Genomic DNA, 25,325 nt, shown 5'->3' with positions numbered 1-25,325 from the left:
AAGAATTTCTCAGCTTGGGATTAGCTTTCGCTCTCCCGGCTATGGAGAATGTGTTTAGGTAATTGAGTCATCAGCACTACCATTGTTAGATTAGGCGTGCTGATGAGAGAGAGAGAGAGAGAGAGAGAGAGAGAGAGAGAGAGAGAGAGAGAGAGAGAGAGAGAGAGAGAGAGAGAAAGAAAGAAAGAAAGAAAGAAAGAAAGAAAGAAAGAAAGAAAGAAAGAAAGAAAGAAAGAAAGAAAGAAAGGAAAGAAGGAAGGAAGGAAGGAAGGAAGGAAGGAAGGAAGGAAAAGGGGGGGAGAGAGAGAGAGAGGTGACGAGTATGTTGTTCCCTCATCAACACCATCACACCCAAACCAACACTCGTCCTCCTCCTCCTCTTCCTCCTCCTCTCTCTCTCTCTCTCTCTCTCCCTCAGGCCAGCTTAGTAATTAGGCCAAGTTGTCCAATATTCATGGTAATCCTGGCCGAGTTATGTTTGCTGCCTTTGTTTATGATTCGGCTTCTCTGTAACTTTCCTTCATTTCTTTCTCTCTCTTTCCTATTGTTCTTTTATTTACTTCACTGTGTTCATATAATTGCTGTTGTGGTGTTGGGCTGCCGTGTTTTTTTCCTTTTTTTCTCTTTTATTGACTTATTTTTCTCGTGTGTAGGCGTGGTGTTTTGTTTTACTGTTTGTGTTGGCGTGGTATGGTAACAGTACATAGCCTGTGTGTTTTGTTTTGTTGACCCAGCGTGGCGTGTGGTGTGGTGTAATGTGTGGCGTGGCTTCACTTCCCTTGCTTGATTAGTGTTTTGCTGACTATGTTGTTGTGTTGGTGTGGTAGGTTAGGTTTAAGTTACATAGGGTTGCCTTGCAGTTGAGTTGCGAGTCATGAGTTTGTATGATAGGTTATGTGGGCGTTGAAATGTTGTGTTGTGTTATGATGCGTTGCGTTATGGTTGATTTGTTGTTGTGAAAGGGAGAGTGCACATATTTTTCCCGCAGGTAAGCCATCATAGAGTGTTGATTGTGTTACGGATGATAAGTGATTGGATACAGTAAGGGTAAGGCAGAGAGAGATCCCTGGGTAAAGTGGAATAGGGGAGTGTGACGTGGAAACCTTATATATACCTTTACTTTTTTCCTTCCCAGAGAGAGAGAGAGAGAGAGAGAGAGAGAGAGAGAGAGGGAGGGGGGTGATAAGCTGATTTCCTCTTGTTGCCCTTTCGCCTCGCCCTTGTCCATCTCTCCTTCTTCCTTCCTTTCCCCTTTGTTTACAGATATATCTTCCGCTCACAGTTGTCGACGGAAGCACCGATCGAAGGCTCCAAAAATACTCGTTCGCAGGATTGACTAACCTTAGACTGTAGCGGTGGCAGCGATAAAAAGAATAAAGTGAGGAGTTTCCTAGAGTGAGTCGGTTCGAATATCCGTCTTCCACGAGTAATCAAGTGGAAGTCTACATTAACTTAATCCCTTCAGCAATAGAGCGCATTTTTATCTCGGGTTTGGGTATGATTAGACGATTTTATTGACATTAGGGAGGGTCCATGGAGGTCAAAAGATTAATGGCTAGAGTCTTCACTATTTTAATCCCCACCTAAGTTTTTGAAGGTGTGTAAAATCACCATATAGTAACCAGAATGAAAATGGAAACGCGTCCTGGTACTGAAGGGGTGAACCATAAGATGACACAAAGCACCAAGAGGGGACATCCACGCCATCCAGCCAGCCAGCCAGTTCTCGCTTTCAAACATAAAACACACACACACACACACACACACACACACACACACACACACACACACACACACACACACACACACACACACACACACACGGATTGAAACGTCTGAACAATAGACCTGACAACTCACCCCCAGTAAAAGGATGCAACTCGAGTCAAATCACGTGTATAAATAGATTTTGAGGGCTTTTATTTTATCGGCGAGGATGGGGAGAGCGGTAGACAAGGCGCCGAAGCTGTTAAAAGAGGGATACACTTGATAAACCAGCATGACTTATAGGGGGAGAAGAGACGAGTAATGCACAAGTCAGTCAGTCATCACATGGAACACTAAATTCCTCACATATTGTAACTATTCACTCCATATTCGCAGAACACTACAGGTTAAGCTTTTTTTTTTTTAGCATTTTACTGTCATTTATGATGCTCCGAGTCCGTGTGACTATGAATATTGCGGTGCTGAGCGAAATTACCAGTCAATCAAGCTATCAAGTGTTGCATTACGTAGTGTTAGCTTTGTTTTCAATATTTCACGGTGTCATTTATGATGGTAGAATGATACGTGACCTCAGATGTTGCGGCACCAAAGGAGAGCATGAGCCAGCCAGCCAGCCAATCAGTCAGTCAGTCAGTCAGTCACAGTCAGTCAGTCAGTCAGGAGTATTCATATTAATCAAACATCATAGAATGTAAAAAAAAAAATCAAATCAAATAATAAAGCCATATTTCTTATCTGCATGTGTGAAACGTATTTGCGAAGCTACTCATTACAATCAGTTTCTCGTGATAATTCTTACTACCGATGCAGAATCCTTAACAAACTATCACTAGAACCATGAAAAGCACCCCTGAGGCAACACAGTAACTCCCACCATAGTTATTAAATGCCAGAGAAATGAGAGAAGACGACGAAGAAATAAGGGAACATCACTGACCTGGCTGTAATGAAAGAAAAGGCGAGAGCAAAGGGTGGAGTGAACAAAGTACTAATACATCACACCAGAAGAGTAATACAGTAACCACCTTGTGCCGTCTGCCTCCCTGTTAAATCTTAGGTGTAGGGATTGCTGCAATATACTCATCTCTCTCTCTCTCTCTCTCTCTCTCTCTCTCTCTCATTCCGGCAGAATTTGGAAGCAATCAACATTCCACGAGGGCGGGGCAGGGAGAGAGGGAGAGAGTGAGGGAGAGGCTTCTTACATCTCAGTAAGCTAGAGTCGTCTCGTGCGGGATATGACTGTGTGGGTGTACGTGAGGATGGGTGGTGAGGTGATATTAGCGAGAGAGAGAGAGAGAGAGAGAGAGAGAGAGAGAGAGAGAGAGAGAGAGAGAGAGAGAGAGAGAGAGAGGAATACAAATATAAAGGAAGACAAACAGCAACAGACCCTTAGGTCCTTACTAGGAGGAGGAGGAGGAGGAGGAGGAGTAACAATAATACGAGTAACAATGGCATCATCACAACCACCACCACCACCACCACAACAACCAACAACAACAACAACAACAACAACAACAACAACGACAAGCAATGTAGGAATAAACACTAATCATTTTTCATCAGCTGGACCGTCACTCGCCATTACATGCTTAGCTGACACGGAAACACACACACACACACACACACACACACACACACACACACACACACACACACACACACACACACACACACACACACACACACACACACACACACACACACACACACGCCATATGAAATAACCGTGAAAATCCCACACAACATTCACAGCACAGCGCAGAACAAGCGAGACTACATCACTGCAATGCCATTCGTTCCCTAACATTTATTTCCCGAAGAGCACTAACAATACTAGGAAAATATGCCGCCACTGTGAGATACTGTGTACGTAGCGGCGGCGGCAATGGTGGCAGCGGTGGGATGGGATGGGATGGAGGTCTAGGGGTGGCAGGGAAGGGATTGGAAGGGCAGGGTGGGATTGGGCTGGTATCGTGCAGGCAACTCCATCAACGGTTCGCTTGTTCGTGCATATACAGAGCCCATCTCATCAGCCTCCTTCGCTCGCAGGAGGGAAAAAGAGAAAGTGGAAAAAAAGAAGTAAAGGGTCGTATTTCCGTGCTCGGTGGCGCTCCCAGAATGATGATGCAAATTATATTCAACGAGCAGTGCCACGCCATTCCTGCAAATTATGGACAAAAAAAATCCTCCACACACTGATAAAAGGTAAATACTCAGCACTTACTGTCCACTTTCTCATCCCACGTCCGTTTTTAGGCGCGCTGCTTGGCCTCGGGTGACGCGGCGACACAAGTTAACTGAAACAAGAGAAAAGACAAACGTTAATGTGGAAAAAGACCTCGCTGCCGCCCAAAGAAATGAGCGGTGATGTGAGGGGGAAGGAGGGGATCAGGTGTTTAAGTGTGGTGTCAAGGGGATAGGATGACGCCCTCAGACACCATGTGGTACTGTGTCAGCTAAGGTAGAAGCTACAGGGCCTTACAACACACACCCTGCCTGTACACACCGAGATAACAAATTATTCGAATATTTCCCGGGAGTGTAGTTCATAATTCAAATAGTTAGCAGTCAAGTTTGGTGCAAGTATCTGCTCACCTTTTGGCACGTTAGCTTTGACGCTCATATTGGAATATCATGCCCGGGAGCGACGTGTTGCCGCCACAAGCCGTGCATATCCTATCTACTAACAAGATCACGGCTCCACAGGCACGTATCTTCAGCTACGACACGAAATATTAATCAGCAGGAGCTCAGCATGTGCTTCGAGACCTGAAGAGCGGCAACGTGCAGCGGCGCAAATGTTTGTGGAAATGAGTTTCCATTTCGCAAACACAAAAAAAGGAATACGAAAATGTTTAGGCTCCTTACGAATGCAAGAAGCGAGTATGCACAGATTGCCGTGGCAGGAAATCGACAACTCTAATTGAGCGAATGCATTTGCGCAATATCAGTAATTAATGAGTTACCAGGAAAAAACCAACGTGCCTGCGTGTCTGCTTAAAGGAAGGAGGCTGCAGGTGTGGGCCACAGTGGTGGGCAGGAGGCAGGTGGCCGGCGGCCGCGGTGGCCGTGTGGCAAGGACGCTATCTATGTCGGGATGATAATGGTGATGAAGATGGAGACGAAACAGCTGTTACAGCGTCCCGGAAAGGCAGAACATGTGACTATGCGGGTGAAATCGAGCGTTAAATCACATTGTTTTTGAAGCGGGAGAATCCTGTGCCTCTCATAGTACCATCAGTACTCTTCCCTCGGTGGTAAGAAGGATGGGAGGTGGGCGGCGAGCGGCGGGCGAGGGGCGGGGAGGGGGCGAAGGAAGCATTGATGTGAGTAGTGACTAGTGAAGGTGACGACGTGGCTCCCTGCGTCCCTCCTATAGGTCATATTTCTGATCGATCCCCTCGCTACCCTTTCCGTCCATCCTCACGTCTCTCTCTCTCTCTCTCTCTCTCTCTCTCTCTCTCTCTCTCTCTCTCTCTCTGACTCCTTGCCTCTCTTACCCTCACTGATGGAAATGTCAGAAATGGTACCGATGAGGTATAGTGCAATACTCTCTCTCTCTCTCTCTCTCTCTCTCTCTCTCTCTCTCTCTCTCTCTCTCTCTCTCTCTCTCTCTAAGAAGGTGATACGAGAAGGCGGAGGAAGGCAGTCTCTCTAGCGAAGGAAATTAGGTATCGATGTGAGAGAGAGAGAGAGAGAGAGAGAGAGAGAGAGAGAGAGAGAGAGAGAGAGAGAGAGAGAGAGAGAGAGAGAGAGAGAGAGAGAGAGAGAGAGAGACTTGCCGCTTCAACACGTCTCGTATCTTGGATTCGATTCCCTTCGATAGAGGGCGGCGATGGGGAGAGCATTTCCTGTCAGGCTTGATTTTGGATTCCCTGGCGAACTTATGGAAGACGGAGAGAGACAGAAAACGAGAACGAGAACGAGAGAGAGAGAGAGAGAGAGAGAGAGAGAGAGAGAGAGAGAGAGAGAGAGAGAGATATTGCACACCTTTATCTCCTTCTCTCCCCTCCTCCCCACGTTATTAATGGCAGAGATACCAGACCACTCCTGCTTACCTTCGACATTATCAGACGCACATTCATCTGGCAGGGAAATCAGTTCATGGAATTGTGTCGCCTGTTCCTTCAATGCCCAGAGTGGCTTCCTCCTTCTCTTTTCGTTACCCCCCTCCCTCCCTCTTTTCCCCGTCCGTCTCTCCAAGAGAAGGAAATTAGCGCTCTCTCTCTCTCTCTCTCTCTCTCTCTCTCTCTCTCTCTCTCTCTCTCTCTCTCTCTCTCTCTCTCTCTCTCTTTCTGCTTCCCCTTTTCGTATAATAAATGTAAATCAAGTATTTTTACAACTCCAGCGGTTCTTTTGCTTTTTAGATTTAATTATCTGAAACTGCGTATGGGATAAAAGGCTCATTTTTTTTCTCTCTCTCTCTCTCTCCTTCCCTCGGCAGCCAGATTGCGTCCCCTGCCTTCAGTCATTGAACCTATTAATAACTCCAATTGCAGGCTCTTGCTTTTTGCGTTCCTCGAGCAAATGACGGTGTTTATCTTGCTTCTTTTTTTCTTTAACTCTCTCCCTCTCCCTCTCTCTCTCTCTCTCCCTCCTTTTACCTCCGTGACCTTTCCCCGCGAGTCTAAATTCTCACTCTTCCATCCCTTATTGTGCAGTCAACGTGTGGCGAAGGAGTTTGTATCCTGTAGGCATTACTGGGTCATATTTGAATAGAAATGGATGTTGTGAATACAGTCTTCCCTTCCTGCCTCTGCTTCATTTTTCACCAAGTTATGCTAACGAGATATTAAGTACAGTTCGTGAGTTCTGTGGATAATTAGGCTAGCATGCAGTTGTGATCTTTTCAAAACTAGTAGAAGAAAACAAGCGTGTATTTGTTAATTTAACCCTTACCAAGCTTAATAAAATAGCCTGATGAAAGTTTCGACACTCATTTCATTACCTATTCTATTCTTTCTCCGGGGATTGCGAACCACATCGTCACGGACAGTCAAGATTTAACCCTTTCAGTACCACGACGCGTATTCATATTCATTTTTTTTACTATTTGGCGATTTTATACAGCTTCAGAAACTTATGTGGAGATTAAAATAGTGAAGACTCTGGCCATTAATCTTCTGACCTACATAAACCCTTCCTAATGTCAATAAAATCATTTAATCACACCAACAATTCATGATAAAAATGCGTTCCAATACTGAAGGGATTAAGTACACTCAATATCAAAGAGAGACGTAATATAACACTCAACGAACACTGCGCAAGATCAGCAGTGACTCGTTTCCTGCACCCTATAAGAAAATAATGATGGCCGCCTGACCCACTTCGTGTCATCAACTCTTCTCGTTCTCCTCCTCCTCCTCCGCCCCTTGCTCGCCTCGCCTCGCTCCGCTTCCTTGCTTCACTCCTGGTCCCGCTCAACACAGTAAATGGATTTTTTGGTGCATAATACTCCCTTACATCCCTCCTTCCGCTCCACCTCCCAAACAGGTCATGAGGAATAACTCTGCGGGCGTGGGGAGTGACGATGGGGCCGTGCTATAGACCAGTGATCATTGTGGGGAGCAGGAGGGACGGAGCACGTCTTGAAGCTGTCTTGCAAGGGGATGACTTGAGGTGCAGACATGGAGAGGCAATGTTCCCTAGCTGGTTGAGTGTGTGTGTGTGTGTGTGTGTGTGTGTGTGTGTGTGTGTGTGTGTGTGTGTGTGTGTGTGTGTGTGTGTGTGTGTGTGTGTGTGTGTGTGTGTGTGTGGTTTGGTGCTACAACATAGAGACGATATCCCAGTATTGACCGGTATCCTCAGAAAGAGTCCAAGGTTGGGCTGCCTGAAGGTGCTTGTGCTTGTTGATCATTGTGAGACGGCGACACTTCCCTTCCTTCGTCCGCCTGTCGTGTCGCCGCCCACCGCCAGCCCCGCCCCGCCTGACTCACGGCTGCTGCGTCACCGGTAAAAATGTCACGGCGCTGGAACTGGCTGGAGTTAGAAGGGCCCGTGTAGGGTTTCCTGCATCGAAATATGTCCTGTTTCTCTCTCTCTCTCTCTCTCTCTCTCTCTCTCTCTCTCTCTCTCTCTCTCTCTCTCTCTCTCTCTCTCTCTCGCTCTCAGTGTCCACTTCCCTTCACCTATTCAGTGCAATTCTCCTAACATCCAACTCCTCAACATCAATCACCTCTCTCTCTCTCTCTCTCTCTCTCTCTCTCTCTCTCTCTCTCTCTCTCTCTCTCTCTCTCTCTCTCTCTCTCTCTCTCTCTCTCTCCTTCAATGCCGTTCGATGCAATACGTAAAGAAGCGAACTGTACGTAAATACTTGCGAGATATTGAATTCCTCCCAAATATTGAGTCGACTTAAAAACGAAAGCAACTCAGCGGCGAGACACTTGCCATTACCGCTGCAAAACACCCCGGAAAGGTATTGCATGGCGGCACGGCTGAAAGGGAACCCTGAAAGCCTAACGCCGCCAATCCTTCTGCCTTTGACCGTTTCCCTTCATGTCCTCACAGCACCACAGGACAGGAAAATACCGCTCTATAAAGCCACCGTGTCTCATTTTCGTGTTTATGTCTATGTTTACACCATTCTATTTACTTCTGTGGTTAATAAATGTATATCTACGTCTCTTGTCACTTTACCAGTGAATAGCATACAAATAGCATGCAAATACTTACGTCAAGGAGTCACAGCTCGGTATTCCTACGTAGAGAGCTGAGAATAAACCCCCATGTCGTCTTCTCAAGGTGACGAGTTCGCCTGATGTTTTTTTTTTTTCTCTCTCTCTCTCGAGGTATCAAGCATCTGCCTCATTAGCTGTTACACGCAGACCTACCTCGCTATTTGTGGCGCATCATTTCTCACTCTCTCTCTCTCTCTCGCTCCTCTTCCCAGCGTCACTTTATCCTCACTAAGACAGAGTGGGTGGAGCTACATATACTAGGCAGAGCAATCCCACGTTCTCCATCTTGTCAGTCCTAATGATATCACTTGATGTTGAATCTTCCACATGATGAACGAGCCTCCAACGCCGCTATCCCTATTGGTTACACAGCTGATGCTATAGTCTGGCTCTGACCGCCTTGGAGACACCACTCACACTTTCGTAGCCCGTCAATATTGCGACACATTTTTTTGCCTTCAGATTTGTGTACAATTAGATCATTGTACTGACATTAGGAAGGGTCTATGGAGGGCAGAAGATTATTGGCCACGGTCTTCACTATTCTAATTCACCACATAAGTTTCTGAAAGTGTATATCACCAGTGAATATGATACTGAAGGGGTTAACATACACGGGCTTATACTGTCAAATTGTCTCTGGTTGACTCCTACGAACCCAGCTTTGTTTTGCCTCTCGTGTAGTCGCTCTGGGATTACGAGCCTAACACTTTCCTTTACAAAAACACGGACTACATGGTCAAATGTCTCTCTCTGGTTGACTCCTACGATTCCAGCTGTGTTTTGTCTCTCGTCGTCACTATGGGATTACGGGTCTAACATTTTACTCTACATACACGGACTTCATACTGTCAAATGTCTCTCTCTGGGTGATTTCTTCGATCCCAACTTTTTGTCTCATGTCTGTATGGTTGCGAGCCAGTGACGCGTGGGTCCCTCTTATATCATGTTTCTACAGAGAGGAGCTGAGAATATACTTTTCTTTTCTTTTTTTTTTATAAACGAGGCATCTGTGTTTTCATAGGTATGGACACGTATTTCAATGCTACAATATTTTCCATATGTACTGTTCACGGAGGCAGAAAGTCTTACTTCACCTCAGTTCAGTGCAGTATAGACAATCTTCATCCACACGTAACAATTTAACAAGCTAATGACAGGGAATATTCGTGTCATCAATTTCCGTTCCTTAATTGTCTTCGGCCCCTCACAGCTTCATTGGGTGTGTTTTACTGCTGTTTTTACGATTACTGTTTCTTTTTTTATACTCTTGGACTTGTAATAAACTGGCTCTCTTCCCTCCCACTACTGCAGCTCATTACACAAAATCCCGCACTCACCACCATCCGCATTCCATTCCGCTAATGTAAATATCTCAACTCTTTCATCTCCATTCACCGCTGATACCTGGAACTGTTTACTTTCCTCAGCTCTTTACACGTAACTAAAACTTGCACTCTTTGAAATGGGAAAGTATGAAGACGCTCTGAAAATTAAATTGATCTTGGCTCTCCTTTTAGACTCCATTTTTTCCCCTCTGTCTCTCTCTCTCTCTCTCTCTCTCGTTTCATTCTCTCTTGGTGTTTTTGAGTGGCAATTACCGCATGTTTTTCTGAGCCCCGAGGTTCGCTTTGTAGTTCTTGACCAGCCTCCTCCTTTTGATGTGAAGAAAAACAAGAGAAACGATGACCTGAATCCACTCACGACCTTTATATGCTGCCTTTGTCTGTGTCTGTGTGTGTGTGTGTGTGTGTGTGTGTGTGTGTGTGTGTGTGTGTGTGTGTGTGTGTGTGTTTTTCAGTTTTGAACGTCATAAAGTATGCTTTGTCCTTTAATAAATAAGAAATATAATCGTACTCTTCTTATCGTGAGAAATAACCAATCTCACCACCAGCACCATCACCACCACAGTATCATCACCATCACCATAACTTCCTGTATCATCACCCTTACCACCACCACCACCACCACCACCACCACCACCATTACAGAAAAATCATTCATAATACACTACATTTTAACTACAGCAATTCGTCACTGACTCGTACCCAAAAGAAAAGAGAGAGAGAGAGAGAGAGAGAGAGAGAGAGAGAGAGAGAGAGAGAGAGAGAGAGAGAGAGAGAGGGAGAGAGGGAGAGCCAGAAAAAAAAATCTAAAATATAAATTCTCATTCGTATTCCAGAAGCGGCGACAAAATCTGGTATTCATTGGGTAATATGAAGACCATGTATCACTGTAATTAAGTCAGTTAAGGCATCGTTTGTCAGTGTTATGTGCATAGCAATGGTTTATACTCCGCTGGTGGCTGGCACGCCCCGTGTACTGGGATGCAGGAAGGAAGAGAAGTAGGAGGAGCAGGAGAGGAGGGGAAAAACATACGTGGGGAACAAGATAAAGGAAAATATAAGACAAAGAATGAGGAGGTCGAGGAAAGGAGAAGTAGGATGAGTAGGAGGGGAAGACAAAAAAAAAAATTAGGAAACAGGATAGATGAAAGAAACATAGAAAAGTGATAGGAGCAGAAGTAGGATGAGGAGGAGTGGAGAAAAAAATAGACGTGGGGAACAGGGTAGAGGAAAGAAACATAAGACGGAAGGATAAGAGGGTCGAGGAAAGGAGCACAAATAGGAGAAACAGGAGGGAAGAATAAAAAAAGACTTGTGGAATATAATACAAGAAAGAAACGTGGAGTGAAAGGGTGGAATGGTCAAAGGAAAGTAGAACAGAGAGGTATGCAGAACGGGAGGAGAAAAGGGAAGGGCTGTGGCTTATGTAAAATTAAGGAAAAGAAGAATGACTGCAACGAACAGGAAAAACCAAAACCTGTGTGATGGAGGAGGGAAAATATAGCTAAAAATTTTAGGACAGAGGAAAAGAGAGGATAGTTTGCGTGGTTGAGGAAGGAAAGGAAGGCTTACGTGGCGGTGGAGGAAGAAAAGAAAGGTAAAAGGAAAAGAGAAGGAATGTGGAGTGTGGAATTGAGAAGGAAAACAAGAGAAAAGAGAAGGTTTATGTTGCAGTGGAAAAGAAAAAGAGGGGAAAATGGGTTTATAGGCTGAAGGGAAAGAGGAAAGAGGGGACAAGAGAGTCTGTGCGGAGGAAGAGGAGGAGGAAAACAATTGAGAAGAAATTTTGTGAAGCGAAGAAGGAAAAGAAGGAAAAAGAGAGGCTTAGTGAGACGCAGATGGCAGAGAGAGAGAGAGAGAGAGAGAGAGAGAGAGAGAGAGAGAGAGAGAGAGAGAGAGAGAGAGAGAGAGAGAGAGAGCGTGTGTGCGATGGAGGAAGAAAATAAATAAAGAAAAAAGAAAAGAGAAGACAGTTTAAAGAATGGAGGAGGAGGAAAACGAAAAGATAAAGGTTTGTAGAACGAAAGAGATGGAAAATAAGGGAAAAATCAGTGAATGAGTGGAGAAGAGAAGCAAAAAGAGAATAAATAAATGAATAAATAAATGAATAAAAGAGAAAGAAGGTTTAAAGAATGGAGGAGGAGGAGGACAGAAAAATTAGATTTGCAGTAAGAAAAGAATAAAAATATCGGGAAAAATGAGAGAATGGGTGAAGAAGAGAAGGAGAAAAAGAGAAGCTTATGTGGATGAAGGATTGAGAAAAGAAGGTAGAGGAAAAATTTGCTTATAAAGGTGTATATAATTACTTCTTTCCACCTGGTATTCACGTTCTTTTTCTATGTAAGAGGAGAAAGCTGGGCAAGGGCAACATACAACGAAAAATAAAAGGCCCACTAAGTTGCCAGTCCCCTTGCAAGGTCTGAGAGAGTTAGCCAAAAAAGAGGTCTTGAAACCTCCCTCTTAAATGAAATCATAGGACGTTGGAAATGCAGAAGCAGGTAGGGAGGTCTAGAGACTTGCTGTAAGTAATGGAGGTGTTCTTGAGGTGAGGTGAGGTGAGGTTAGGTTAGTTTAGTTTAAGTTAGGTTAGGTTAGGTTTGCTTTAGTTAGGTTAGGTTACAGGTGGTGATGGAGGAAAAGGGGCTATGTATTCTGTATTCTCCTCATTTATCTTCCCATCGCTATAAGTTACTATTTTGATTACAGAGGGTGATAGAGGAAAAGGGGCTATGTATTCTGTATTCTCTTCATTTATCTTCCCATCGCTATAAATTACTGTGTTTTGCTCTTGATTACAGAAAGTGACAGAGGAAAAGGGCTATGTATTCTGTATTCTCCTCACTTGTGTCTTCCTACCGCTAAAAGTTACTGTGGATTTTTTTTTTTTTTCGCTTTTTTCAGTTATGGTAAAGTTTTGACGCGTGCGAATTTTTTTTTTTTTTTTTTTTTTTGTGGTTTGTTATTTTAAAGTCACAAAGGAAAACCGGCTTAACATCAACAGTTTTTTTCCCTTTTTTTTCCTCTTGCATTTTTATAACTTTATTAGTGCTTTTTTGTTACGCTTTTTTGTCACGACACACTCAGTTCATGGAAACTCTGGTGGCCGAAAAAAAAAAATGCTGCAGCGTTAATTAATGGCTTATTTGGCGACCTAAAGGGGGAAAAATATAGCTTTTGGCAGGCACTTTATACTGAAAATAATGAGACTGCTTCAACTTGAACTAAAAATTAAAAATGCCAGAGTTTAATATACGTCAAGTAGCCATTTTTATTTTGATTCTCTATTTCTACATTCTCCACAAAAATAAGCAATAGCCACACACTATACTGAAAATAATGAGACTGCTTCCACTTGACTAAAAATTTTAAAATGCTAGCGTTTAATATAATTCACTTAGCTATTTTTATTTCGATCATTTATTTCTATACTCTCCATAAATACAAACTGTAGAGCTGCTCAGACCATTATCAGAAACGTTTTGCTCTCTCATCACTATTTTCCAAAGCCACAGAGATGACATGACTACCCAGATTTTCAAGAGTTTCTCCACTTTAAAATGTGGAAATCTTGTCAATCTGCCTCTAGAACCATAAAAACACCTTGAAAAATCTTGTCACTCTGTCTTTAGAACCATAAAAACACCTATATACACCTAAATACTCGTGTAAATTAAAATAAAACCTTTTGAAAGAGTGTAGGTGACCACAGAAGTGTTTGAGAATACGAGCCTGACAATGCCACGCTAACGCCCTTCCGACTCAGTAAGAAGTTAAGTTCATACGAAAGTTCACGGACGGCTGACTATTTGTGTAATCTGTCCACCTTTATGGCTTCCACGTCGGACGGAAAAAAGTCACGGGACCTTGAGTGTGAACAGCCCTGTGTCTGCTCGCCTGGATGCACTGAGGCCAGATGTGCTTGTGTCGGGGTTAGGGAGTGTTCCGATGCCCCGAATGGTGTTAACTCCTTCAATACTGAACCGTATTTTCACCTTAAGTTTTGGGTGTCATTAGACGATTTTAATTATATTAGGAGGGTTTATGGAGATCAGAAGATTAATGGTCCAGAAACTTCACTATTTTCATCCCCTACATAAGTTTCTGAAGCTGTGTAAAATAAAATAGCCAAATAGTAACCAGAATAAATATGAAAATGCGTCCTGGTACTGAAAAGGCAAAACGAGGCACTCTTCACTTCCGTAGCTGATCGACTACTTGTATTGAGATTTAGACCTTCCACATCAACTCTGGTGTGTAAACTGATACTCAGAGCTTGATGTAGAGATCAAAGGCAAATCAAAACATCTCAGGTTCGTATTCTCAAACAGTTCTGTGCTTCACCTCCATTATTTCGAATGGCTTTATCTAAATTGACACGAGTTTTAAAGGTGTTTTTATGGTTCTAGAGGCAGATTAACAAGATTTCTACATCATCAACTGAAGAAACACTTAAAAAACCAGCCAATCATATCTGTGGCCTTGGAAAATAATCGTGGTGAGAGAGCAAAGAGTTTCTGAATACGGACCTTGGTAGCTTATACATTCAGGAATTTCCCTCTGAATAGCTGATACTATGGAACACAAAGGAGTTCTAGTCGGTAAAGGGAAGGATTAGAAGTCTCTCACAGATTCTATACTGTCGCAAAATAAAGCACATATGGTACATCAAGACTTCCATCAATCAGTAATATGTTTTAAAAGAGAAGAATACTTGATTGTAAGTCTCTATCACCTCTTTCTTTCGTGCTGCCATAAGAAAGACAAATATCAACAGATGCCATGATGGTTTAAAGTGTTTCCTACAATGTTATCTTAAGGCAGAAAGATACGTAGTGCAATGCCTGTATCTTCCCACGCCCGCCTCGCCTCTGTAGCAAGGAAAATTGGCTTGTTGAAGGTAATTACTTAACCGGCAGAGCTGAATGCCAAGTCTCATCCGTCTCCATGCCTCGTCGTGTGTACGGAGTGTTGACATAAAACGATATGGAATGGTAAGAGTTCCTAGATATGTTTTGGCGAGAGCGAGTGTTTGCGATTTAATCAGCCACTCGTATGTATTTTCAAACACTGAGTAGAACAACACAGTGTAAAGTGCATCACAACTTTCCGTGGGTTTGTTGTATCCTAACGTCACGGAAAATTATTACACACAGAACGCACAGAACAGAGAGAGAGAGAGAGAGAGAGAGAGAGAGAGAGAGAGAGAGAGAGAGAGAGAGAGAGAGAGAATCTAGTTCATTATACACACATGGTCAGAGGGAAAAATGCTCATCTGCTGTGTTTTCCTTCTTGACTTTTAAAACTCCTGAAACTCCCTCCCACTCACTCTCCTTGCTCTCTCTCTCTCTCTCTCTCTCTCTCTCTCTCTCTCTCTCTCTCTCTCTCTCTCTCCTCTCCTCTCTCTCTCCCTCACTGCAATCGACATCACGAGTAATTTGTCGTTATGCTCCTCGGGTTTGTGAGTCGCATTGGGCAATATTTTCACTCTTTCACGATGACTTGGCGCGCTGTTTCATTATCTCCCAAGAAAAATTGCAGTGGTGATGGTTTGTGTGTGTGTGTGTGTGTGTGTGTGTGTGTGTGTGTGTGTGTGTGTGTGTGTGTGTGTGTGTGTGTGTGTGTGTTTTAAGCCTGTATTGTCCACATGTTTCCAATCCTCTTGTGTTTTTTTTTTTCTTTTACTCTCTCTCTCTCTCTCTCTCTCTCTCTCTCTCTCTCTCTCTCTCTCTCTCTCTCTCTCTCTCTCTCTCTCTCTCTCTCTCTCTCTGTGTGTGTGTGTGTGTGTGTGTAATTTCACTGTTTGATCTGCTGCAGTCTCTGACGAGACAGCCAGACGTTACCCTACGGAACGAGCTCAGAGCTCATTATTTCCGATCTTGGGATAGGCCTGAGACCAGGTGTGTGTGTGTGTGTGTGTGTGTGTGTGTGTGTGTGTGTGTGTGTGTGTGTGTGTGTGTGTGTGTGTGTGCATCCTCTCGTATATTGTTGTCTCTTCGTGTCACACAGTTTTGCTCGCGAGAAAAGATAAAAAGTCAATAAAAATAATCTTTAACGAACTAGAACTCAGCTCGGAAAAGAAAATGGGAGGAAACTGAGAAGAGGGAAACTGAACTAAACTAAATGGCGGGGTAAAAATTATTGGTAAAGTCAGTGGAATGGACTGGAAGAGACGGAAACCTTGCAAATTAAACTAAGGCAAAATATGTGAACGGTATTTAGTCTAGACCCGGCGATGATTATAATGATGATGATGATGATGATGAAACGCCTAATTTAAGTTAAGATAATGACTAATAATGGTTGCCGCAGGATTCAAGGTTCTTTCGAAGGTCTTGGATACATAAAACACACACATGATAGAAAGAAATAATAAGCTGCAATCATGGAAGCACGTAATGATGTAACTAGGATATCTGTTGAAATACTAAGCGTTTCCGTAATGTCATATTCTACTTACATAGCGTCAAAATAAACCCTATTCAACGTACCTCTACCTATCACATCCCCAATTTTTCCCGGTGTCTTAACCCCTTCAGTACCATGACGCGTTTCCACATTCATTCTGGTTACGATTTGGTGCTTTTGTACACTTCAGAAATTCATGTGGAGGATTAAAATAGTGACAACTGTGGCCATTAATCTTCTAAACTCCATAGACCCTTCCTAATGTCAATGAAATGGTCTAATCGTACACATATCTCAACGTAAAAATATGTCCGAGTACTGAAGGGGTTAATACACTAATACACAGCACTTCAATGCGTTCCGTGTCTCCAGGAAGCAAAGCCGTGCCCAGAACCGCTTCTTGTTTACGCGGGGCTCCCAGATTAGATCACGACCGTCTGGTATAGAGATGACGTGAGCGCGCCTGGCCATCATGGGGTTTCAGGTGATGGTGTAGTGTGTGGGAGCGGGCGGGCAGTATCACAGGGAGCACTCATGGCGTTTCCCTGTACAAGAGTAACTCCCTCAGAATTGGGACGCTTTTTTTTTACGATTTTTGGGTACGATTATATGATATATTTTTTTTTTTTTACATTATGAACTGTTTATGGAGGTCAGAAGACTAATGGCCATAGTCTTCACTATTTTTTTAATCCCACCTAAGTTTCTGAAGCTGTATAAAATCGCCAAATAATAAGTAGAATGAATATGGAAACGCGTCATGGTACAGAAGAGATTACGTATGTGTTTGGTTGAGGAAAGCGAAGAATAAACACGTATACATCTGTGAGACTCTCGAGAACACACACATCGCCAAGATCTGAAGTGAATGTTGCGACTTGGGGACAGGCAGGCGGCGGGGACAGCTTGTCGTAATAATGTCGGCCTCGATTTAACTCAAGAATCCACAAAATAGCGCCCGTGCGTGTCGCTGACTCATGGCAACGCTGGCAAGTTTTTTTTTTTTTTTTTTCTTAAAGAAAAAAAGACAAAGGTGAAACTAAACTTGATCAAAAATATCAGTGCAGATGAAAATAACAGTGAATACATCTGCAAAATAATGTCATGAACTTTCTTGGTGGGGACGATGAACGAGATTGGCTTGTCTTTATACCGCAGTGGCGTACCCTCCCCAACCCTGTCCCTCCCTGTCACTCCCTCCGTGGTGGCGTGATTGCTCCCACGAACGTCAGCTTACTGGGGTGATTGGTCCACGCATGAAAGATTACCTTGGCCTGCCCAGTTTTCCGTCAGAATTGTCGAACCGATGAAATAATTCGCATGGAAAAGGAGGTAAACTATATCAGAAAATAGAAAGGTCTCACGGATCGCCCCAGACACCGCCAAGTCGACACACAGCGCCAAGTAGCTAAACTGAGAGCCCCTTATTGATGCGTGTGACTGCCCTTCCTCCTTCCTTACAGCCGTGTAGAGAAGCGGGAGTCATATTCCGGGATGAGCGCTTTCTAGGTTTACATAGCAAGGTAGAGGAAAGGGAGCACGGGGACGGCAGGGTGCGGGCGTAAGCTGATGGTCAACAGGGTGTGTTTACAGTGTGTGTGTGCGGACAGAGGCTCGACAAACACCATATATACCCAGCCTGTCCAAGTTTGGGCCTCCACTCAAACATGGTCTACAAGCCTCCCGTATGCTCAATGTGCTGCTTGTCCGACATTACTTCCGCTACTAAAGTCCGTATTTAGAAACGCTTTGCTCTCTCAGCAGGACTATTTTTCAAGGCCACAGGAATGATTAACGGAGTTTTCAAGAGTGTTTCTCCAGTCAATAATGCAGAAACCTTGTCAATTTGCCTCTAGAACCTTAAAAACACCTTAAAAACTTTTGAAATAGTGGAGGTGAAGCACAGAAGCGTTTGAGAATACGATCTTAAGTGCTTCTTGCTTCCACCGTCGCAGAGTTTGCCGAACTATCAAAGTTTGTGCAGCAGGGAGATACCACTAAGTTTCACGCTCCGGGACGAGATACATGTGGGTCTTCTTGGCGTTCTGATAATACGGCACCACGGTCTCCACAGCCTCGTGATGGCCTGGAGTACTCCATCTCTTTCCGCTGCCTCATCGTCTTATTCTCATGCTGACGACGAAAACATTAATAAATAGATGATAAATAAATGTCAGGGTGGTGGCGGCCTCGACCTGCCTCACTTGTCCCCTCGAGCGCACAGTGGACCGCTCATGCATGCCACAACGCCGCGGTAGGAAGGGGAATCATGCCTCTACACCCATGGCTGATTAATAGTTAGACATACTTTTGTGTGTGTGTGTGTGTGTGTGTGTGTGTGTGTGTGTGTGTGTGTGTGTGTGTGTGTGTGTGTGTGTGTGTGTGTGTGTGCGCGCGCGCGTGCATAAATTATTTCTCCAAAGAGCAGCGTTCGATAGTCAAAGGTTAATTCTTCTCATGAGGGAGCGTCGCTGCAGACAGACAGGCACCCAAAACAACCGCTGGAGGCGCCTAACACCTCCAAGTCTGAACCTCTTGTCCCCACTGCGCACTCTTACCCCAATGTATTGACGCCCCACCACCGACCAGACAAGCGGGGCATTACTGGGAAGACACTCGGCCGATGTACGAAATGCCAGGTCGCCCACCACGGATCTAATATTCTCTGAAGCACAGTGCCGTAGTCACAAAGCACATTTTGCTGGTGTTACTTCGCCCACTCCTATAACGCAGGCAAGGACGGTGGTCTGTGCCACGTGACCTGCCTTGCGTCCTGAACACTCACGAAATCAAATATTGAGGCAGGTGACCATTGTTGACCAGTGTTCACGTTTCCGGTGTCACTGTCATGGCGATCCCCGTCAGTAATGGATAACACTGGTGCAGCAGCTCGTCCCGATATGTAAATGTTTCATGCCGGTACAAATTTCTGTTGGGCCGACTTTAGTTACCTCATTTCCCGAGGTGTCGGAGCGAGTCATGAGGCCAGACCGTGACGTCAGGCAGGTCGTCATGACAACCATTTGTTTGGTCCACTGAACTAACGGCCTTCCTGCCTTCCTGCCTACCTTCCTCCATCCTTCACCTCCTCCCCCCTTTCTCTCTCTCTCTCTCTCTCTCTCTCTCTCTCTCTCTCTCTCTCTCTCTCTCTCTCTCTCTCTTCGCCGAGCTATACCTGATCTATCGTTCCTACCTTCCTTCACGCTCCGAAGAACAAAAAAGTTTCACTCCAACAGTTTAATTAAATGACCAGGTAGCGGTAGACACCCCACCAAATGCAAAAGCCATCCGTGCTATCCACCAGTATGAAGCCAAGACTCTAATGACCCCCGGATGAACACACCAACTTGAAAACATGCAAAAGTTTAAATAACACGCCAGATACCACAGACATTCCCTGGCCTTACTTTTGGCGAGCTTTGTTTCTGCAGTGACGGCACACACGAGTCTCGTTTCCCTACCCAGGAGATGAGTCGGTAATGCATCAAGGCGGAGGCAAAAAGAAAAAAAAATGAAAAAAAAAAAAACTCTGGAATGCTGCGCCACGACCTCCTATCAGCAGCCGGATGAAACCCCGAGAGAGATTTGCCGCCGCCACGTCCCCAGTAATCCCCTTGGTCAATATGCCTCCTCAGGGTGCGCGCAGGCGAGGTGCGGCGACAGAATACACATGATGGCTTAGGTACCGTGTGAGAGAGAGAGAGAGAGAGAGAGAGAGAGAGAGAGAGAGAGAGAGAGAGAGAGAGACTTTTCACACACACACACACACTAAGAAAAAGTTTCATATTTTGAAGAAGATAGTTTATAGCAACGACAGTTGCTACATTTATGTGGGTGGGTGTGTGGGTGTGTTCCATGAGGGATGGAGGCAAGAGGCAAGGCAGGGCAGAGGGCAGGCATGAGCGGAAGGGTGTGGAGAGCAGCCCAGCGGGGGAAGCGGGTGGCGGGAGGGTATTCCACCGAGTGCCCACTGCCAGCCGCATCCCAGGCATCACTTTGTTGTTTTAGGTCACGTAAGCAATTACCGCGGACCGTGTTGTTGACCTGGCCGTAATTAGTGTGGGCGCGGCAAGAGCCGTGCCTTATTTCGTGGTGAGAGATGAATAAGGCGTGCGTTCCTGTACCGTGCCTTTCCGTGCCGTCCGCCGCCCAGCAGCTCAATACAAACAGGGCACGGGTGGCGGCTGGGCGAGGAGTGAGCTGCCAGCTGTCTGACTCACACTCGTTGTTGCCAGGCTTTCGTTAGACTGTTTTCTTACACCGTGCTTCTCGTTCCTCTATGTTACGAATAAGAATAAAACTATGACAGAACTCTCAATTATTAGTCTTTCATTTGCGCACCGCCGGATTACAAACTGATCTCGATTCATAGTTCACAGTGAAAACTCCTTCCATAACTGCTGCCCGCTATTTAATGAGTCCGTCTAGGGTTTCAGTGGGCGTTTTCCGTGTGTGTGTGTGTGTGTGTGTGTGTGTGTGTGTGTGTGTGTGTGTGTGTGTGTGTGTGTGTGTGTGTGTGTGTGAGAGAGAGAGAGAGAGAGAGAGAGAGAGAGAGAGAGAGAGATTGCATATGCATTTATTTCTGCGTGGTGGAGAAGAAGAGAGCACCCATCCCTCACCCATCACTTTAAACACAGATCGGATTATGAGCTTCAAGTTCTCTCCAAGTGGGGTACAGCTGACACTCACCAGTCCAACACACACACACACACACACACACACACACACAGCTGGTGGTGTATATAATTTACAATTGATTTCTAAATTCAATTTGCTTTCCAAGGTGAACAGGATGCAGATCTTTGAGGCGAACCTTTATGTGCACAGTATTAGAAACTTGTTAGCTTAGTACTGCCTTTTATTTCCTGAGAGAGAGAGAGAGAGAGAGAGAGAGAGAGAGAGAGAGAGAGAGAGAGAGAGAGAGAGAGAGAGAGAGAGAGAGAGCATATTTCATCAAACGTCTGGATGATAACATTACAAAAGGTTATACTGTTACGTTTACTAATAACAGGTTATATGAAGACCAACCAGCGTTCATGCACCACAGAACAATAAAAAGACAACAACACGAAGAATAGAAGGGAAAAAAAATGCAATTTGTTTAAAGAAAAATGCAGCATTGAAGAGATACATGGAGTTGAACAAACAGTGTGTCTTTGATCATGTTGTGTCTATATACTCAAACATCTAAGCATTCTACACATTCCACTAGCCTCTCCCAGCTTAATCACAGACAAACACCCTTGGCTTCCAAAACACCCTTATCAGCCTCTCTTGTTTTCTACTTCATCATTCACGAGAGAGAGAGAGAGAGAGAGAGAGAGAGAGAGAGAGAGAGAGAGAGAGAGAGAGAGAGAGAGAGAGAGAGAGAGAGAGAGAGAGAGTGTTTCCAGTTTAACAGCACTAGAATATTACTCAATACAGTACAACCTTAATTCTTTCCTTAACTAAAATGTTCAAACCTTAACTCTTTCCTTTTTCACTAAAATGTTCAAATGAAGTTAGATATACACCATAAAATTCGTACTGCACACGATAATATTTTTTAGCTAAGTTTTCCCTCAACATATACAACTGCATCTAGAACACAATACATGTAAGAATTATCCACAAATTATACAGAAGTGACTAAAACTGGATGCCGCAGACAGTGATTTTGCCAACTCATTGTTGAAAAGTGCAAAGGTGCTTGTGACATTACAGAACATTTGAACTATTGCTCCTGTGTCCTCAATGATTCCTGCACTAAAGTTTATTACAGAACAGTCACAGTACATTACCTCAATACGAGTGCTGAGTCTGGTTCTAACTTCCATCCTCACTCACTCAAGCTGTCTTGGAAATCTGTAATAAAAAAATATTTAATAATATTTCACAATTTTGGACAGTATCACATTTTTCTGTACAACCATGACTCTCTCTCTCTCTCTCTCTCTCTCTCTCTCTCTCTCTCTCTCTCTCTCTCTCACATAAAGAGTAAAAATTTATGCAATTCCATAACATATTTGTGTTAAGTACAAGTGGTTTACATTAAGACACTAATGTATGCTCCTTATTCCACAGGTGTATGCCGACCGGGATATTACCAACATTGTGGAGTCTTCACACTATTACAAAGTGCCCAACTTCTGTCGACTGGGCCACTCCAAATGCAAAGCCTCAGCATGGGTGAAGCCTTACCGGTGTCTCGGTGAGTAGCCCTGCTGTCTTTACACAATACAGAATTCATGAGGCCACAGTATATTTTTAAGTAAATAGTTAAATATTCAATCTTTTGTTAATTGAATGGATTAAATAAATATATTCCTCCCAGACCATGTTCCATAGACACATGAATACTATATTAATTGCTCAATTCGTATACTATCTTCCTAATTCTATCAACTGACGTCTGGAATATCTGCCCCCCTAAGTTGACAGTAGTACAATTGTTTCAGCTTTAAAGAATAGACTATAAAGTACTTAAACCTTGATTTCAAATAGGATACTACTATGTATTATCTTTCCATTGTCATTAAGGAGTGTCCCTTCCTAGATGTTAATATTGATGACCTGCCTCTGCTTAGTTTGCCCAAATATTAATTGCAGTAGTGACCATTCTCATCCCCTTCCTATAAAAATTTCCATGCAACTTTTTCATGCTGCATGGTCTTTCTTCCTTTCTTGCCAGCCACGGCTGGAGGGAAAGGTGGGTGGGGAGGAACCTTTGCCTTTACTATCCTACATTTCTCACTTTATATGACATAGTGTAGTTAATCACAAATGGTCTCATGAAGGCCACCAGCTGTTTCTTCTTTCTGTGTTTCTTTGTCTCTATAGTACAAGATAGTATGTGCTAGCTTGCATCAGCCACATACATCAAATTAATACACTAAAAGTATTTAAAACTTCATATATTCTCTCACTTGCTCAAATATATTTGTAATGCTACTTGGTAACAGTCACTGCAAGATGTGATTCATATCTGACAGAACTGTAAGCTCAGAGATTAGCAGCAATAGAGAAATTGTACTTTAATAATGTACAGTGGCTACTCATAATATCAGTTTTCTAACAACTGTGAAATACTAGTAATATTCAATAAAGTATTGCACATTGTTTTGTTTCAAGGCAGTCTAAAAACACCCAACTTTCAACACTTTTTAAACCTATTTCTTTACATACAAGAAGTTTGAGAGGGGCTTCATGTGGGCATGTTAGGGTGTATACCTGCCCTTCTCTGGCACCAACACCAAGACTTGCTATCTAGCTAAGGAAATGAAAATGAGTTAGTTAATAGTAATGGTAGCAGTAGTGGTGATCAAATGTAGCACCTTCAGTACCTGAGAGGCCAAATCAGAATGAGAATGAGAAACATGTACAAAAGTAATATAGATAATGAAGCTTCTTGAATGAGAAACACACACCTTATATGTATTAAAGGACATACAACTAGTAGCACTCAAAACAAAAGGAAGCTGTGCCAGTGAAAGGACCAAGGTGTGCATGAGTGCATTTGAATCAGTATATTTTCAAGCACATAATATCAGTCAGTAAGTCAGAATGAAATATACATTAATGAGACAAAATCTACGTGATGAATATAATAACTTTGAATTAAGATGAATTTATGATCACAATGTTGTCTTAACCTCAACTATATCTAATTCTAAAATTTGAAAATGTAAAAGAAAAATCAGAATAGGAATAGATGGTTAGGCTGTGCTCAACACCAACTATTAAAAACAGAATTTGTGAGCATCCTTTGTAAAGTTATCACACATGTACATAAAACAGCCCATTTTTTGCATTTTCTGCAGAGGGATCCTTCCAGTCTGACGCCCTACTGGTGCCTGAGGGCTGCCTCTTTGACCACATCCACAACCAGTCCAGGTGCTGGGAGTTTGACCGCTGGAACACTACTGCCGACCATGCATGTGCCGCCCGCAGGATGACCCTCAAGTCATTCGCTATGCTGCTGCCATGCGGCATTGATGTGTTTTCAGGGGTAGAATTTGTCTGCTGTCCCAAAAATTACAAGAACCATGGTAAGGCACGTCCCATGGAGGTGGAGGAACCAGTCGCCCTCCCCCAGATGGACCGACATGCCCACCAGTCTCTCTCCCCACCTACCCCAACACCCACACCACGAATCCCCACCACCACCACACCACAGGTCAGCATAACACACACACTTGCTATTCTTGTATGATATATGACATAGATACTTATAGAAGTGGCTGAGTAAAAAAAAAAAGGATGAAACAAAATCCTGTTGGAAATTTTACCTGCTGACCTAAATGGATTTACCCATTACAATAATTATAGAATACAATTGTTACACACTCTCTGCCTCAATCCGTGTAGGAGGTTGGCGCCAGGGATGAATACTTCAGCAGATTTGACCCCCATGAAGAGCACGATGCCTTCCGTCGGGCGGAGCAGCGGCTTGAGGAGCGCCACCGTGAGAAGGTGTCCAAGGTGAGTCCACTCACTTCAAGGAAAATTTGCTAATCTTGAAAATCTTTTCTTTCGAAAATGCTTTTAGTAGATTCCTGATAAAAAGGGTAAGAATTACACTTAGTGAGACCTTAGTAGAAAGAAGTCATTTTCACTATGCTACTCTTTCATTATAACAGATCATGAAGGAATGGTCTGATCTGGAAGAGCGTTACCAGGACTTGCGTGCCAAGGACCCACACAGCGCTGAAGAGTTCAAGCATCGCATGACTCAGCGTTTCCAACAAACTGTGGAGGCTGTGGAGGCAGAGAATGAGGCAGAAAGGCATCAACTGACTGCTCTCCATCAGCAGCGCATTGTTGCCCACATCAATGAGATGAAGAGGGAAGCAATGACTTGCTACACCCGAGCTCTTAATGAGAAACAGCCCAACGTAAGCCTCTCAATGTGCACTGCTTCTCACTTCATTGATTCCTCTCCTCTAAAAAGAATGTCTTGATTCCCTCATCCACTGGTGTGGTATCTCTCACTATCATCATTGCCATCATTAGTACTCTTCTGAACCTGCAAATTGTTGTGCAAGACTTTTTTTTTCTTTCTATTTACTTTCATCACTACTACATTCACCTTACTAATGGAAGAGTTAATGAATCTTTTGATTCTTCTATTTCTAATTTTGGAAGCAGACTGATGTGCAAGAATTTCTTCGCAATTTTACCAATGGCT

At 43.8% G+C, this 25,325-nt stretch overlaps 1 protein-coding gene and 1 long non-coding RNA gene across 2 annotated transcripts in view; one reads left to right on the top strand and one right to left on the bottom strand.

Moving 5' to 3' along the window:
* Window positions 1–25,325, top strand: part of LOC123504269 (amyloid-beta-like protein) — a 77,308-nt gene that overhangs the window by 46,591 nt on the left and 5,392 nt on the right. Inside the window, exons 3-6 of the mRNA XM_045254677.1 lie at window positions 22,223–22,349; window positions 23,959–24,314; window positions 24,506–24,619; window positions 24,778–25,032. Coding sequence (XP_045110612.1) covers window positions 22,223–22,349; window positions 23,959–24,314; window positions 24,506–24,619; window positions 24,778–25,032 — 852 coding nt within the window. The remainder of the gene's footprint in view (window positions 1–22,222; window positions 22,350–23,958; window positions 24,315–24,505; window positions 24,620–24,777; window positions 25,033–25,325) is intronic.
* Window positions 1,370–24,829, bottom strand: LOC123504272. Its single transcript, XR_006674780.1, has 4 exons — window positions 24,485–24,829; window positions 21,940–22,003; window positions 3,953–4,025; window positions 1,370–1,966 (listed from the first exon to the last, which is right to left on the bottom strand). It is a non-coding gene; the product is annotated as an uncharacterized LOC123504272 (long non-coding RNA).

This window comes from Portunus trituberculatus, chromosome 15 (genome assembly GCF_017591435.1).
Source record: "Portunus trituberculatus isolate SZX2019 chromosome 15, ASM1759143v1, whole genome shotgun sequence".
NCBI classification, from domain to species: Eukaryota; Metazoa; Arthropoda; class Malacostraca; order Decapoda; family Portunidae; genus Portunus; species Portunus trituberculatus.
The sequence above is the reverse complement of the archived record's forward strand: the minus strand, read 5'-3'. Positions and strand labels throughout refer to the sequence as shown.